General features: G+C 43.5%; 2 protein-coding genes across 2 annotated transcripts; both read right to left on the minus strand.

Moving 5' to 3' along the window:
• Nucleotides 6,724-7,322, minus strand: LOC8082598. Its single transcript, XM_002467751.2, has one exon. The coding sequence runs from the start codon at nt 7,255-7,257 to the stop codon at nt 6,982-6,984; it is 276 nt and encodes a 91-aa protein (XP_002467796.1). The 5' UTR covers nt 7,258-7,322; the 3' UTR covers nt 6,724-6,981.
• On the minus strand, nt 11,478-14,967 carry LOC8080768 (cytochrome P450 709B2). Its single transcript, XM_002467752.2, has 5 exons — nt 14,717-14,967; nt 13,214-13,437; nt 12,793-13,043; nt 12,271-12,688; nt 11,478-12,164 (listed from the first exon to the last, which is right to left on the minus strand). The coding sequence occupies exons 1-5, from the start codon at nt 14,760-14,762 to the stop codon at nt 11,733-11,735; spliced, it is 1,371 nt and encodes a 456-aa protein (XP_002467797.2). The 5' UTR covers nt 14,763-14,967; the 3' UTR covers nt 11,478-11,732.

A 17,550-nucleotide genomic window follows, 5' to 3' on the forward strand; every position in this document is an offset into this window, starting at 1 on the left:
TCTTCGGGTCCCCTTTGCTCCTGTTTCGTCGTTTCTGCTTTGTCCATTAATGGAATTTTGGTCCCATTTTCTTGGGTTGATCTGTGGATGCAACATGTAAGTACTTCCATTATTTAATATCTGTTCTCTCTATTATGCGAGTAGCGAGAATAACCGGTTAATTTACGTTAGTTGGGATGGCAAATCATGAAGTTTTGGACTTTTGGTCAATAAAACGATCTTAGTACTATATAAATCATACACTTTTGTTATAATAAATAATTCTATATCAATCATTTCCTATACAGACTCTCTCTATACTCAAAATAAAATTGTTTTAGACAATGACAAGGTCTCCAAAACATTATTTTAACTTTTTATTTTTGTAAAAAATATTTATCAAAAATTGATATATATAACTAAAATGAATATTTTTAATATATTACTAAAATGTCACTACTGTAGTATATATAATAAGTATAACCACATACTCTATGTATGTATACATACTTAGCGTATATATCACTTTAGATGATCTAGCATTATTATATACTTCGTCTACATACATTTCATCCGATCATATACATCCTAAATTTAAAGATATAGACATGAGAGTAACTACTCTTAAGGGCCTATTTGGTAGGGCTCCTCTCCGGCTCCGACTTTGGCTTCTTTAGAGTAGTCCTGCCAAACTTTTTTTTTTTCTAGAGAAGCCGTTTTTTTAGTAAAAAGCAAAAGAAACCGGAGCTGTTTTGGCGAAGCTACAATTTATGGCTTCACCAAAACTGCTCTGGCTTCTCTAGAGGAACCCCTTGTAAGGAGTTTCACGTTTTTCTACTTCGTTCCATATTTTTTCGCGTACTTTGCACTTCGCTGGCCGCGGGAGTAGGGGCGCGGATCGGGATAAAGATGATGAATGATGTGCAGCTACGTACGCTCTGGCTCGCTCGCTCGACCGAAAGCCAGCGGGAAAGGTAGCGCAACGGACAACCCCCTGATGATGCCCGTGGGCACGTTCCGCCTTGACTTTCAGGCCGGTGTCCATGCATGCATGCTGCAAATGCAGCCCGATTGCATTGCCTGCCAAATACGTACTGTGCAGTGTGGTACATAACTCGCGCGTGTATCTGCGCGCGGAACCACGAGTATAGGACAAAAGCATGCATGCGTGACACACGGTTGTGGGTAATTTCTTATTGGGAGTAGTGTTTCTTATCTATTTCAGGCATTTGTTTCCCAAAAAAAAAAATCTATTTCAGGCATTTTGGAGTAAACACCGGAGGGAACGAATTAAGAGTGTGACAAGCATGCGTCACGTCGTGCATGGTCCAAATAAACAAGTACTCCATCCATTCCAAATTGTAAATCATTCCAAGAATCAAAACATTTTCACGTTTGACCAAAATTATAGAGTGAAATGCTAAGATTTGTAACGTAAAGTGAGTATACTATGAAAATATAATTAAGGAATTATAATCTAATGATATTTAGTTGGTATCATAATAATGATATTATTATTAATATATCATATAAATTTGGTCAAACTTTGAAAAGTTTGATTCTCCAAGATTTTTGAAATGACTTACAATTTGGGACGGAGGGAGTAGCAAACATTACTGCATGCGGCGGTGCCACCACGCCACCACACATCACTAAATACCACTAATAAACTTGTTCTCTCAGTGAGTATTTGATTGTGTAGCTTAAGCTTATACCTAGATCGACGTACTTGTCATGGATCTGTGCGACCCAGATTGATTGTCTGTGTTTAGTTTGTTTCTCTGTGGAGGTTTACACGTACACGGAGGCTTTGTCAACCATCCTTTGAAACACCAGTCTCCGCATGCGTATGCATGGACGAGACATCCATGCATACGCATGCAGATCGACCGAGCCCGTCTCGTTTATTTGCGCCGATCGAGGTGCGACGATACACATAGAGGCAGCTAGCTAGCTAGCGACGGGATACGTCCTAGCACCTATCCGGCGGGCCTGCTTTTGCTTTTCCACGGACGTGGAGGTCTCGCCCCTCCTCGATCCACATATGCACCGGCCGGTCCATGGCTGCTGGCTGCATTGGCCGGCACCTGGTCCCCGAGACCGCCCGACGGCCGGCGCTCCCCGCCATCACTGCCCCGGCCGCGCTTCGTTCGATCGTCGTCGTCGTCCCCGCCATCACGAGCTAGCTAGGCCGTCTGCTAATGGCTAGCACTATTGTGCCATGTCACCAAACCTCATCTACTACAGCGCCAAATCACACAGAACCGGGAGGTACCGCTGCGTGTCAGCTGTGTGTTAGCTAGAAACTGTGTCACAGCTCCTTCGTTCCTAGGGTTAATTTCGGCAACATAATTTCTAGGCTATTTATTTCTGCGAGAATAATTATTGTAGCGACATGTAGCTAGAGAGAGAGAGAGAGATTAGGGGCGCATATATATTCTAACCCAATCATGATTCAAATTGGTCCAGCCACGAGATGAATGGAAACAACTTCTCTCTAGTTGAACCACACAAATTCCAATAATTAGGAATATGACGATGAACATGATTGATATATCTGTTTTTCACTCTACGGAGGTTGCACACAATGCCCACGAGTCACGTTTTCACTTTTACACTTCACATCTCCAATACGATCAACATGGTCACACTACAGGTCCATTAAAGAGTTGTGATTCCTACTCTAGCACACCTAACAAGGTTTTCATCTCTAATAGTGTGGTACCATATCACCACTGCAGGGCTCTATGCTAGTTGCCATATGCATGCAATTCTCCAATCATGAACCAAATTATAGGTAGGTAATTAATTGGTGGGTCCAGAGGTATTATAGGCCTCGTGGTTATGTGATTTATTAGGGTTGCATGCTCTATGAATCGATCTATAGAATCTGAGAACGAACTCCAAACACCCTATCAAAACTAAAGAATCCATGCATCCTACTCAATTTCACCAACCCATAACTCAAATCTCGTAGGAGTTTCTAGGTCTGCCAAAGTAAAATAGCATTGGCGAAATTTCAGTTGAATCACCCGAACCCAACGCAGACTTGCAAGGCTAAGCACGAATCTACCCAAACCATCCCTACAATAACAGATTGGGAATTTGGGCTTGACCCCTTGACCATTTCATATGCCTATTTGAAGATTGTTTATTGATTGATCTCTAAGTCAAGAACTTCCATGAAGCCTGTGCGGAGTAATGCTCTAAAAAACAAACCGTGAAAAATACATTATATGCATATAAAACTGGATGATGACTCTGGTTTAATATTAATATAGGAAATATAATTCACTGGTACAATTGGGATTTCAAAATGTTTCCGCAAGCATATGTTCCCTGCTCTTATGTTGGGCTGAAACCTGGAAGGAGTGAATGGGCCGTGCTAATAATAGCAAACGTATATGGCTTTGGGCCCTCATTTAGATGGGCCCTCACCTTCATGGACAATTTGACTTCGTTTTGAATGACACTATTTCCATTGTGCAAATTAAGTTTAGAAAGTTTTTTCAAAAAGGATATCAGAATGGAGAAGACTTTCTCAAATTATTATTAGAAAGAAGGAAAAAAACTTGTCAAGGTATACGATTGTAAACCTGACGAAACCATCTCTACTACCTGAGCCATGCATTTTCGCGCTGATCAACGGATCACCTGCTGCTGAGCACGCAGCCGCATGCATTGTCCAGGTCCAGCGCTCCAGCCATGGCGAGCTATGGTCTCTCTCTGCTTCACATGCACATCCATGTCCACTCCGATCCCTGGGCCATCTACTGCGTGCAGCTGCAGATACCGTGCGCGTTGTCAGAAAGATATGCTTCCATGAAGTAATCGGTAACTGAACTGTACTTACACTTATACGGAGCTGTGCTCTGTCTGCAGTATGACTTTTCAATGCCTTCTTTTTTTCTCAAGGCAAGGTGAAGATTCCTCGGTCCTAATCGCAAGGACAAGTACTGTATCTGTGCATCGTCATCCATGTTCCATGAACCTGATGAAGATCATAAACCTATAACGTTAACTTAATTATCAAGGTTTTGGCCGGTTTGAGAGGTGAACATTTAAATATGTTCAGATGGTGGATATATATATATATATATACAGCTCGGATCCTGGCTGATGAGTGATGAGTTCACTTCACAGTTCACTTAGCTTGTGTTGTTAGCGTCTAGGTCTGTTTGTTTTTCTGGAAGTGTTTATTACTTCAGTTGGCAGTCAGAGGCATATCCCACGCACTCCAAACCAGAAAATGAGAAAAAGAAGCAGACGATACCATTAAGTTAGTTACTTATATTACTACTAGGTGAAATTGGCGCCTGTAGGGTGTGAAGTGTGAACTGAACTGAACTGAAGCTGGCATGCCATGGCCTGCTGCCCATGGGCGATATCAGCCTCTCTCTGAGCCGCCTCTCATGCCTCCAGGCTCCAGTTGGTGATGATGATTCTACAGTAGCGAGGACTGATGGCAGTTGCAGCAGAGGTTGTGTGCAGTGCAGACCTCATCTGACCGTAGAGGGAAGAGAAGGCCGTCTGCAGGCTCAGCCGCTCAGGCTGTGTACGTATGGAGTGGCCGTTCATGCTAGCAGGAGACTTGGGGACGGACGTTGGACCAGCACAGCAACAGCAACAGCAGGCCGGCCGAAACGCGCAGTGGGCCGTGGGCGCGTCACCAAGGCACTGGCCGATATCGGGAGGAATATTACACCTGCAAACTCTGCAGCAGTTGGATCTGGAGCATGGAAACAAATCGTACTACAGCTTTTTCAGGAGATCTTTTGAGCTCCCCCACTGTGCAGTGCAGCTACTTACAGCCTGCAGTTTGTGAGAGAGACTCTTGTCCTGGTCACCTGATCATTGCTCTTGCAGCCTTGCTCCAGGCTCCAGCACCAGCACCAGCAGGTAATAGAACAAGGCAGCTTTCGGCCGTTTTAGTCTTTGCTTTCTTTGTACGCTTTACCCTTTAATAAAATTCTGTAGGGGTGCAAACCCCTCCAGTTCTCCTAAAAAAAAAAATAGAACAAGGCAGCGCAACAAGTTCAGAAAAAGCTGGCTCTGCAAGGTTTGTTCAGTTGTGGTGGCTGCACCGCACTTTATGCAGGAGGGTTGTGGTGGCTGGAGAGCTGACCGCCGGGCGGATCGCCTCGGGTAGCAAGCTATTTGTGGTAAGTTTATTTTGTCCTTGAGGGCATATGCCCTCACTCTCTCACCCATTGGATTCGCTTTGAGAAGTGTGTAGACACACATCTCAATGCGAAACTGCTTTGAGATGTGTGTTGCACACTTCTCAAAGTGAATCCAATGGATAGGAGAGCGAGGGCATATGAAAAAAAAAACCGCGTCCAGCTATTTGTCCGGACTCTGGGCCGGGGAGATAGGTTCGTGCAGTGCATGCGAACTGCATGCAAGCGTTGACTCCGCGCGAGCATGCATATATATCTCCCCACCCCACGGTAATTTCACGAATCACAATTCACAACTTTATTTTGGTGACCTGCACACTGCATAATACAATCTCGATCGCTGCCTGCCTGTAGGATCGGGTTTAGATATAACCTTGTACATACACAGGTGGGTACGTACGATCGACGTCGAGAAAATGTAACTGTTCTTGGTCCAAGGAGAACGAGAGAACGCAACAGTGTGCGTTTCAAACTTTCAACTCTTGCTTGGTCAATTGATAATAGCACTAACTGAAAATGAACAGTATTGCTATATATCAACCGGTTAATTTAGGATCATCTCTCAACCGTTTTTTTTCTGCCGGATAGCGTCCCATCCGTAGGCGGCCTGCTTGCCACGGTCTTGTTTAGTTCCGAAAAGATTTTGCAATTCCGTACTGTAGCACTTTTGTTTGTTTGTGACAAATATTATCTAATTATGGACTAACTTGGATCAAAAGATTCGTCTCGCGATTTCCAGCTCAATTGAGTAATTAGTTTTTACTTTCGTCTATATTTAATGCTTCATGCATGTGCCACAAGATTCGATGTGACGGAGAATTTTGAAAACTTTTTGCTTTTTGGGGTGAACTAAACAAGGCCCTAGTTGCGTGGTGCAGCGTGTATGTGAGCAAAGGAGAGGGAGTTGCTCGTGGGGCCCGTGCTGAGAGAGGTCGACGCTGTTTCCTTTTGCCTGGGGACGCGTGTGCGCGGGCGTCTTCGGCAAGGGTGCCCCTTGCGGTTGCAACAGTTTTGTTTGAATTTTGTATCTTTAAAATTTTGTGAAGAATTTATGAATAATTTGATATATATTTCTCTGATGTCTGGAATCCATAAAAATAATTTGTAATTCTTTTTGAAAATTTGACATATATTTGTGTTATTCATAAATTACATCACTCTTTTAAATAAGTTATACTGAAGAAATTATTGTAAATATAGTAATAAAAGAGTGTAAATATAGCTATAAAACAATGTAAGTGCATAGAAAAATTCAGCTGATGGGAAGGACTAAATCAACCGGTTGTTGGCTAGACAGATCCAAAATGAAAGGATTTGATAGATAACACGTACATACGGTGCGTTAAAGCAGGGACAGTTAAGAGCATACCAAACGTTTCTGCATGCAATAATCAAGCGGCTTATAACTCGAATTTAGCTGTTACTGTGTGGAATGTTATTATCGTTCAGTTAATTCCATCAAGTGCTGCATGCACACACATACACCGTACCACCAAAAAAGAACTGCGCAGTCTCAGCGGTTGCTACTTGCAAAACAAAACTGAAGACAACAACGCATGAAAAGTTTAAAAGCCAAATAAATCTTTATTGAACTGGTGGATCACAGTACTGGCCACGATATGCATGCATACAGTTTGACAGATCGATGTACCTCTCCTCACACAGCATGCAGGAGCATGCAGAGGCACCAAGTCAACCCACGTACTACGTACGGAGCAAGCATATACACCTAAAAAAAAGACTTGACTAGTCAGCATCACATCACCGGCCGGCAGCGGCAGATGATGATCGTCACTGATGGAGATGGAACTATCTATATGATCTAGAGGTTGTGCGCGGCGAAGAAGGCCTCGACGTCGTCGCCGGTGTAGAAGTCGCGGCGGTGCTGCTGCTGCGCGACCACGCCCGCGGGGGCCCTCCTCTTCCGTGGCGCGGCGGGGCAGTCCCCGGCCACGCGTCGTCCCGCCTGCCCGTTGTCGGGCGTCCTGCACCCGGCCGCCGCCGACGACGACGACGAGGCGGCGTCGGCGGCCTGCTTCTTCTTGCCGCCTTCCGCCTCGCCGCCGCCGCCGCGCCACTGCTCGAGAGGGAGACCCATGCCAATATGTATAATGTGGATGGATGCGAATTAATTAATACTACAGGATCGGATGGGAGGAGATGATATATGGAGCACTACTAGCTAGTGCGTGTTGGTGGATATATGGGTGGTAATGGAGGAGAGGACTAGGCCGGGCCGAGACCAGGGTCGTTTTATAGAGCTGGGAGCGTGGTGGAAGAAGTGCAGGGGAGAACGTGGCTGGGAGCGCTGACCGCCGGCCGGGCGGACGATTGGCTATCCAGCAGGGCGGCCGGGCTACTACCTGGCTGTGGCTTCATGAGATTCGTTCGTTCGATTGATCGGGGCGGATCAGATAGAATCGTGAGGGAACGTACGGACGGATGTATCCTGGCATGCAAGCGCTAGCAACTACAGTACTGTCCGGACTCTGGATCCATCGCCATCGGAGGTTAGTTTCGTACAGTGCATGCGACCTGCATGCATTGACTCCGATCATATATCCCGGCCCCACATGCATGCATGGTTTCACAAAATCACAATTTCTTCTGCCCGCACGACCTGTTGTTGTATTCCACTACACGTACGTCGTGCGATGTAATATAACTACTGTGTTCTTTGTCCAAGGAGAACAGCAGTGCGTTTTTCAGTTCTTGCTTGCTGATCGATTAATACTACGTACTAACTGAAAAAGGATTTAACACGGTGTGTCAAGAGCATTGGCAGCGCCGGCCAGGGTTATTAATTAAGAGCGTCGTCAAAACGTAATAATCAAGCGGCTTAACTCGAGCATAGTCGTCGTTACTGGAATGTGATTAATTTCATCAAGTGCTGCATGCATATATGAATGCACGCCACCAAGAACCGCGGTCAGCGGTTTAATTTGCTGCTACTAGATGCAAAACAAAAATGACATATATAAACCAACGACCAAAAAATTTTATATGCTCGTGAGCTCTTCGGCAACAGGCGTACTACTACATGCGCTTATCATGCACACAACACGACACACGTACGCATGTTGATTTGTGTAACTCACTCGGCTCTTGGAACATATTCGGATATATTCCTATTTATACATGCGTCGACGCGTCACCATAAATATTCCAGCTTACACAAAAAGGATGTCCCTGAAACTTTGTTTGCATCTTCTCTTTTTCTGTTTTGAAATAAACAGTGCTCCTATATATATAATAGATTTGTGTTTCAGTTTTTTTTATTCTTTTTTGACAATATAATCTAAGTGTTTCAGTTGATCTGATTTTCTAGGCAGTTGGACGAAAGGATCATCATATTTTAACGGGCCGGTAGAACGATGATGAAGACGGGCACTTTGAATCCCGAAAGAGGATATGGCCCCCAAGGCCCAAACGAAAAGCTGGCCGACGTGCCTTTAGTAGCAATATGTAGACACCACAAATGCAAAGCCCAACGGGGGTATAATTCCTATACAGCATTCTCCATGACATTTGAATCGGGCGAATTTAGGATATTATGTCACTGGATCAATGACTAAACAACGAGGTCAACATATATTAATTTCTCTAGTTGAAAGAATAATTTGCAGGTAGATTAAAGAGCTTTAAGTGAATTTCTGGCAAGTTATCAGGGTCAGCTACTACATTCGCCCAGCCCTGTTCAAGGCTTACGAACAGATTCAGCTCAGGCTCCCGCTGAAGCCTCGCGTGTACGATAAATGACTCTTTTGCAAGAGCCCTTACAAAGTGGCTTCAGCTAAGCTAAGCCTTGCATGCACGATAAATGACTCCTTGCAAGAGCCCCAAAGGAGTGGGAATCATTTTTCTACCGAGGACAATTAATAAAATTGTCATTGGAGATGTTTGTGCCATATATATTCTGTCTTCACTAGAGAAACTGCTCCATACGAAGACACAAAGTCGAAGCTCTTTTAGAGGAGCCAGAGCCATACCAAGTGTCTGAGATTAACGCTATAGTAGATGGATGACTTATATTAGGTAGGGACAACCGTATATACACCAGACATGTGCCACAAGTTGGTTAGAAGGGAAAGGAAGGTGATTAACTAGTTTGAATATTAAACTCCAAATGCATTTTTCTCTTAAATCATGGGTCTTCCGGTTATGTTACATTCACCATGTTGCGTATATGTAAATATATCTCAACATTTGCATATAAAAATTGTTCAGGCACATATAAATGCACATATTGTTGACAATTTGTTAAATTAGGATTCACAAATTGTGGAATCAAGCTTAGAAAAATGTTAACTTAGGATTCACTAATTATTGAATCAAGCTTATGAAATGTTAAATTAGGATTCACAAATTGTTGAATCAAGCTCAGAAAAATATTAAGGAACATATAAATGTGAAAGATCATAATCCAATATAGACAATTAGTTATAGAGATTGAGTGAAAAATCAAAATGGAAAAGAAAATTAGCTTGCACTTGCACCTATAAATTTATCGTGACAAACTATTGGTGGATAAAATAATTAAGCGAAGTGGACTATGTAATATTTAAGCTTATTTCTTCTCCAAGATTGATAAGAGAGGTAATAAAAAAAATCTCCAAAACACAAATGAATTTGAAAATGTTGGAATTGGATGAACCTTGATCCATTAGAAGAACTACTATTACTCGTTTTGAATTTTTACTTGCTAGCTAGAATTTTTAGACTTGAATTTTCTTTCCATTGCTATCAAGAAGGATCAGCATGATGCTAAAATCCATCTAGACTGGGCTGACTTTTTAACGGTCCTTTCTCCGACTTACGTTGGTTTAAAAATAAACGTTCTCCTCTCAAAGGCTTGGCAAGTCCTATCCTCATCCTCGTTGCACTCTCAAAACTTGCTATATAACTTATCTTCCAAATGCTAAGAGCTGCCACAAAGTAGTTGCTGTTTCAAGCTTAAAGATTTGATAGATCCTGCTCACCTTGAAGAACTTTGTACCACGGGACACTAGAGAGCTTTAATTAGAAGGCTCTATAGTAGAATCAATTTAAATAAATAAATAAATAAAGAGATCACTCTTTGTTGCTATGTTATCGTGGACTCATGAAAGCATCTAAAACCCCTAATTTAGGCTTTGGTAATTCAATTATGATGATGTTTGTGGACTAACATTTTTGTGAGATATGAAAGGTGAATTTGGCCACAAGGAGAAGTTGAGCTACACTGAATATGATTGTTCACAAAGTTGGCAAACATAATCGTTAGATCAAGGCAAAGATACCGATATAGGATTTTGTTTTAACCAATCATGAGGTGATTAGAGGATGAGAAATACCGGACTAATAGGCTACATAACCATACTATCAAGAGAGGTTAATGACTTTTACTTTACGGTTCTCTAGTGCCATCTTCATCAATCATGCACAATATAGTATATGGGCCCCCTGAACTTGACGGTTCTCTAGAATGAGCGGCGATCGTCTAGTGCAAAATGGAATGCTTCCCCGGACCACTGCTACGGACTATCCATACGAGGTCCTTGTGATAGTATGGGCCCTAGATACTCCCGCAGCTAGATAACCCAGCCTATGTGTGATATGTTGATCACTAGTCGGACAACAGCCTACGACAGTCCTTTTCAAGAGGAGTTCAGAAAGAGTTTGCGTTCTCCAACTCAACCGAAGAATGAACGGAAATAATTATAATTGTTTAAATTAACATATTATGAAAATCAAATATACAGCGAGTTTGAATTCTCTAAATCAATTTTCAATTTTTGCATTTAGTTTGCATTTGTTGGTGTTTGCTTATCTTTATTAGTCTAGCTTGCTAGGTTAGTTGGTAGGATTAGAACGTCGGTGCAAAACTTGTTTTGCGTTAGACATAGTAGCACTTAGAAAAAAAAACTTAGTGCAGATCTAGATAGAATTTGTATAGTTTTTTTATAGGTGGTTCTTGGGCCCTAGTTTTTAATTTTAAGAGACTTAATGCACTCCTTCACTCGCTCTAAGCACGAAAATAGAGTATAGGTATGGGTTCCCGACCTTACCAACCATTCTGTCAGACCTATTGCTAAAGAATTTTATTGGATTTTAAGACAATTAGGAGATGGGCCGTTTTAAAGTTGAACATTTGGATATATCATATTGACACGCTTTGATCGAGCAACTGATAAAGATACATTTCTTGTCACGATCCCTTTAGGATACATAAACACAACTTGTTTTTAAATTCTTACAATGTCTTAGCTAAATGTTGAATGATGAACAAAAAAGATTAAAATCTTATAAATCATAATGGCGTATTATAGAAAACGAATATGCAGTCAAACACTGAGTTTAACACACTCGCACTGCACTCTATAAAAACGAACAAAAGGGAGTATACATTTCAAAACAAACTTTTATAAACAAAGGAAAACACAAATATACACCCACGACAGGAAGTACATATATGGTAACATAATAATCATCAGAAAAACTAACAGTAGTAATCATATACATGATCTTTCGATGGCTCAACGCCATACACCGTACCATATATATAATATAAAACTTACGGGCAATAGTCTTTTGTCACCCATGGAGGTTCTTGAAGATGAGAGGCATCCCACATTTGGGAGTCAAGGACACGACATACTTGGGCTTGTGAACGTAGGTCGGGGAGAGGGAGAAGGTGAACTTCCTGAGGATGACCGCCATGACGATCTGTGCTTCTATGATGCCGAAGCTCTTGCCGGTGCAGGCTCTCGGGCCAAGCGAGAAAGACAGCAACGCGTGCGGGTCCGTGGCGGCTCTGGCGACGCCATTGCTGAACCTCAGGGGGTTGAACTCGTCGGCGTCGGAGCCCCACACCTCCCTGTCCCGCTGCAGCAGGCCGATGGGGATCGATATCACGGTCCCCCGGGGCACCTCGACGCCCCTGAGCACGACCTCCGAGGCGGTCGTCCGTTGTATGTACACGATCGGCGGGTAGAGCCTCAGCGTCTCCAGCAGAACCATGTGAAGCTGCACGCACGCGCATCATCTTGTAGAAGTGAATGCATGTTTTTTATTTATTTGTCATCTTTCAGAAGTGGCCAGAGAGCTGCGTGATTGTACCGTACGTACGTACCAACTTGAGTCTGGAGAGGGTGTCGGAGTTGGGAACGTCGCCGCCGCCGGGGAACTCGCGGAGGACCTCCTCCCTGACCTTGTCCTGCCACTGCGGGTGCGTGCTGAGCAGGAACATGGTCCAGACGAGGAGTGTGGCGGTGGTCTCCTGCCCGGCGCCGAAGAAGGTCTTGCACTCGTCGATCACCTCCCTGGTGGTCAGCGTCGTCGTCGTCGTCCCTTCGTCGTCGCTCCCAGCTTGGCGCTCCGCCGGCTCCGGCGACCACGCTTCCAGCAGGAGCCCGAGCAGGTCGTCGCCGTAGCCACCGCTGCCGCAATTGGCGGCGGCGGCCACCCGCGCCGCCATCATCGCCGTGATCTTGGTCCTCAACAGCTTGTCCAGACGTCGCACCGTTAGGTTGCGCCGAGTCGGCATATGCCTAGAAAAAGAGGGGAAAATCTTTATATAATTACTGGAATGGACCGGAACCAAACTTTGCATTGTTTGTCGTCAAATGCCATGAGCTTGCATTGTTGTTATTACCAGAGTATAGGGGCATCCAACATGGCCGCGGCGCCCATCTTCTGCATCTCGTGCATCAGGACGAGGACATCGCCGGCTTCCTGGTGGCCGGTGCCGAAAGCGGCGCGGCCGATGATTTCTGCGGTCAGGTCGCAGATGGCGCGGTCCACCTGTATCTCCGCTGCTTGACGAGCACCACCGCTGTGCAGAATTTGCTCGAACCATCGCCGCGCCATCTGCTCCGTAGCTTCAGCCGTCACTGCCGACATGCTCTGATGAACTCGATCGATATGATATTCCAGGTAAAATCGTGGATATAACCATGCATGCAATGCAACAGGACCAAAGTCAGTTGCTGCATTAAAATCTGCCTATACTATATATGAAATTATATGCATATGGTTCATGTGCGTAATCTTTTGTGATCGATGATGATGGCCACCTTGATCCTCTCGTGGTTGAAAGCTGGAAGGACAACTTTCCTGTGCCGTTTCCAGTCGTCGCCGTTTGCTAGTATGAGCCCGTTGCCCAACAGGACTTTGAAGACGGGGATCATGAAGTCCTTGGCAAACAGGCCCGTCCTGTCTGTAAGCACTTCCTTAATCAGCTCTAAATCAACTGAGAAGATCGCAGGGGTTGGCCCGATCCAGTACAGGAATGTCCTCCCTGAATGATGATGGTCAAATTAAAGAAATAATCTCATGATGAGGACCTTTTTATTTGCTCAAACTTCAAAGCATGTGCGTTCGTAGCAGATACATGTAACTTAACAGCGTACGTAATGCTACTTCTGCTCCCCTCAAGTACCTTTATTTTTTGAGAAATGCCCAAGTATCTTATTATTAGGACATCTGTAATAAATATATAGAGTTTTTATTAGGCCCAAGTCCGGTTGATGCCATGCATGGCGCCGATCTTGCTGGGCCCGTTGCTTGCCTGACCCATACGATTCCTGGTGGGCCTTCTCAGGATGCTGCTGGGCCGGTGAACGGAAATATATTGGGCTCGAGAATGTCTGCGCTCTACAAGATGCTGGGCCGCGTAGTGACAGTGGTTAGGCCTGGTAGTGTAGTTCAGATTCAGGCCTTGTTTAGTTCATCCTAAATTCAAAAACTTTTCAATTTTTCCCCCACATGCTTGAAACATTAAATATAGGTAAAAAATAACTAATTGCACAGTTTACCTATAATTTGCGAGATGAATCTTTTGAGCCTAGTTAGTCCATGGTTCAACAATAATTATCAAATACAAATAAAACTACTGCAATATCCAAAAACAAAAAATTTTGCCAACTAAACAAAGCCTCACACCCAGCTCTTTGCTTGGTTGAAGAACCTTCGTCTTGGTCGTTTGGCGGAAAAGCTATGACAGAATGTATTGTTTGTTGATTTATTATGAGATGCTGAATGACGGACTCAAAGCTACTAGTGACGAGTTTTTCACCTCCTGTAGCCGTTCGATAGTTACATTACGAGCCCTCGTCATAGAAACAGATCAGAATTTAACTTATGAAGAAACCAGGGATCACAAATGACGAGGATGCGGAGGCAGTTGCAAAGTATATGCACGCATTTCCCATTGCCATTGTCATCATAAAAATGCGGAGCCATCCTTTTGACGAATTTCTCTTTCATACCTAGACTTCATGACAATGGTCGACAGAGATATTTTTTTGACAAGGCGGTCATTAAACAATGAAACTATAGCTAGTATACAATTAGCAAGAGTTATTGACATGGAAACTATATATTGTTGTGGAGTTTAGTAACATAGCTATACTTAGTTTTAACATGGTTAGGTAATCGCTGCACACATCTCCTAATTAATGTATAGAAGAGATCGACGGAAGTCTTACTAGTCGTTGTCAAAACTCAAAAGGCCAGACTAACTCACTCTATCAAAAATAAATATATATACGGCCGGATTACAGAGTGTTAGGCTTTACCATACTCGACGACCCATCTGTGGAAGGGTGGCAGCAGGATGGGCATGATGTCATGGCAACCAACGTCCAGGTGCGAAACCCTTCTCCGGCTGGCGCGCGCCAGCCGCTTCACCTCCGGCAATGACCCGGCCAGGAAACTGTAGGGCGGCCCCCGGATGCCCTGCCTCGCCAACGACCGCGCCACGGACCGCGGTTGCCACACCAGGCGCCGCCACAGCGCGAGCACCACCACCACCACCAGTGCTGCAGCCAGCAGCAGGGGCGGCGGCGGCCACGGCCACTGGTCGTCGTCGGCCCCCATATATTCCATAGCCACAAGGTGGGCTATTCATTCATCAGCTCGATCGAGTATGCATGCGTAGTCTCCTCTCTCCTAGCTAGTTGTACGTTGGCGTCCTCATCAAGAGAATTGCAGGGGCCGCCCACACGTTCGCCGTGATCGATGATATGATGGCTTCTCTTGCAGAAACTCCGTCTACACTTGTGGGTTGTTGCTTGTGTGTGTGGAGCGCTTGGGTGCTGTACGCGGGCGCATATCGTGTGATGCTGTGTGCATATATACCGTACCCATGGGTGCTGAGATCAAGGACGCATAACGACAAGTTTGAGACTTAAAAAAAACGAGAGATCCGATCTAAGAGGAACTAGGTGTTTTTTTTTTAAATGTCAACTGGCACTGCGGCAGCCAGTGCTTTGCTGAGTGTTTTGGGCACTCGACAAAGCCATATTTACACTCTGCCATGTTCGGCAAAGAGGTCTCGGTAGAGTTCTATTCGGTAAAGGGCTCTTTTGCCAAATGTCCGACATGTCGAGTGTCTTCGATACTCGGCGAACCCTGACACTCGGCAAAGATATAAAAAAAAAACCTCAAAAAACAGGATTTTTTCCGGGAAAGGCCCCCAACAACTAGTGTCCGCTCGTCTTCATCGAATTCGCAAGTCGTGGTATTTTTTTTTTACAAATTTTGCAGCTACGCGACCGATGGGATTCAAACTTGTAACCTCTCTCTCGCTTGTCTCCCTCGCTAACCACTGCACCAAACTATCACTTCTACCTGTATCGCATTTCGGTTCCTCATATATTATACCAAATCATATATAATTTAATTATTTAAGGCCCTAATCAATTTCAAATTAAAAAGTTGTCAACTATAAATTTTTATAACTTTTTGAGATCTACAATTTTTATTAAGGGAGTTTCTTTATCCGAGGTTGTTTACAAATTTTGAATTTTAAATTTGAGAAATTCAAACGTAGTTTTTGCATGACAAGATGTTTTCAAATCAAAAGGTTGTCAACTACAAAGTTTTATAACTTTTCGAGATCTACAATTTTTATTAAGGAAGTTTCTCCATCCGAGGTCGTTTACAAAATTTGAATTTCAGATTTGAGAAATTCAAACATAGTTTTTGCATGACAAGATGATTTCAAATAAAAAATTATCAACTATAAAATTTGATAACTTTTCGAGATCTAAAAAGTTTATTCAGAAAGTTTTTCCATCTAAGGTTGTTTAAAAAATTCGAATTTTAAAATTTTAAATAAAGACACAGTTTTGTATGACAAGATGAACTCAAATGAAAAAGTTTCCAAATACAAAATTTCATAACTCCTTAAGATCTACAAAAATTATTTTGGTCGTTTGATCATTTATTCATCCAACATAGTGATTCTAATATTTTTCACATATAAGTTTTTTCAATAGATGTCACGTCCTCAAGACACTGCATCAAAAAAATTTGTACAATGCCTAGTTTCTTTAGTGGGGTCCAAATAATATTTTTGTTTGCCATCTTCCTCCCACACACCTTCTCTCCCCTATCCACTTTTCCCTTCCTCTTTGGCCTCTTCTCTTTGGACTCCACGGCGAGCGAGCTAGCATATTTTTCATGAATTTTGATCCAGAACAATATATCTAGTCGTAGTTTCTAATATTTATCATTCCTATCTGGGGGTGGGGGTGGGGGGGACTGGGGCATATGTTGATGATTAAAATTAGCGGGAGAAATCAGCTTAATAGATTTGAGAAATTGTCAAGTCATAATTGACTTCACCGTTTTGTAACTCTTGACAAGATAATAAAAAAAATACATTTGTGGGACATCCATTTTTGGAGTTCGGATGAGATATTTATGTCCAATGGAAGATCCAGGTCCGTACGTAGAAACCACCAGTTTTATTTATCTTCTAGTGAGGAAGCTAATTAGAGCATCTCCAACAGTTTTGAATTTGGGGGTTTGCATTATTGTAATTTACCAAAATTATCAAAATGAGGTATCCAACAGTTTTGTATTTGTGTTTTACAATTTGGGCAACTTGGCAATTGTGGAAGAAAACTTCGTATAAATGCAAGGCTGCGGGCCGCTTGGTAAACGTCGATCGGACGCTCCTCTCGCGCTACTCCCGTGCGTGGGGGACTCTTCGCGCGTGGTGACGAACCTTGGAGATTGATGACGACCTGCAGTCCACGGCAGCAGGACGAAGGACTCTATGGTAGGAAGCCCTCGATGACGACCTGCAGCGTCTCGGAACGGCGGCGACTTGGATGCTCGCGAACTGGCAGCGCGGCGACGAAAAAATGCCGCGAAGAAGAAACGCGCGTGACTAAAAGCGCGGGACCAGATACGGCGCGGAAGAAAAGTCATGACAAATACAGTTGGGTCCATAATTTTGGTTTTTGCTAAGTCAATTATGCCAAACACTTAGATATGGCCTTTTTTTCTACTTGCCATATTGTTTTGGGAGTTGACAAACTACAACAAATAACAAACAAAAAATACCGAACTGTTGGAGATGCTAGCTTGGTCAAGGGTGTGGATGCATACACAGATCATC

The sequence above is a fragment of the Sorghum bicolor genome, chromosome 1 (assembly GCF_000003195.3).
Source record: "Sorghum bicolor cultivar BTx623 chromosome 1, Sorghum_bicolor_NCBIv3, whole genome shotgun sequence".
Classification (NCBI taxonomy): domain Eukaryota; kingdom Viridiplantae; phylum Streptophyta; class Magnoliopsida; order Poales; family Poaceae; genus Sorghum; species Sorghum bicolor.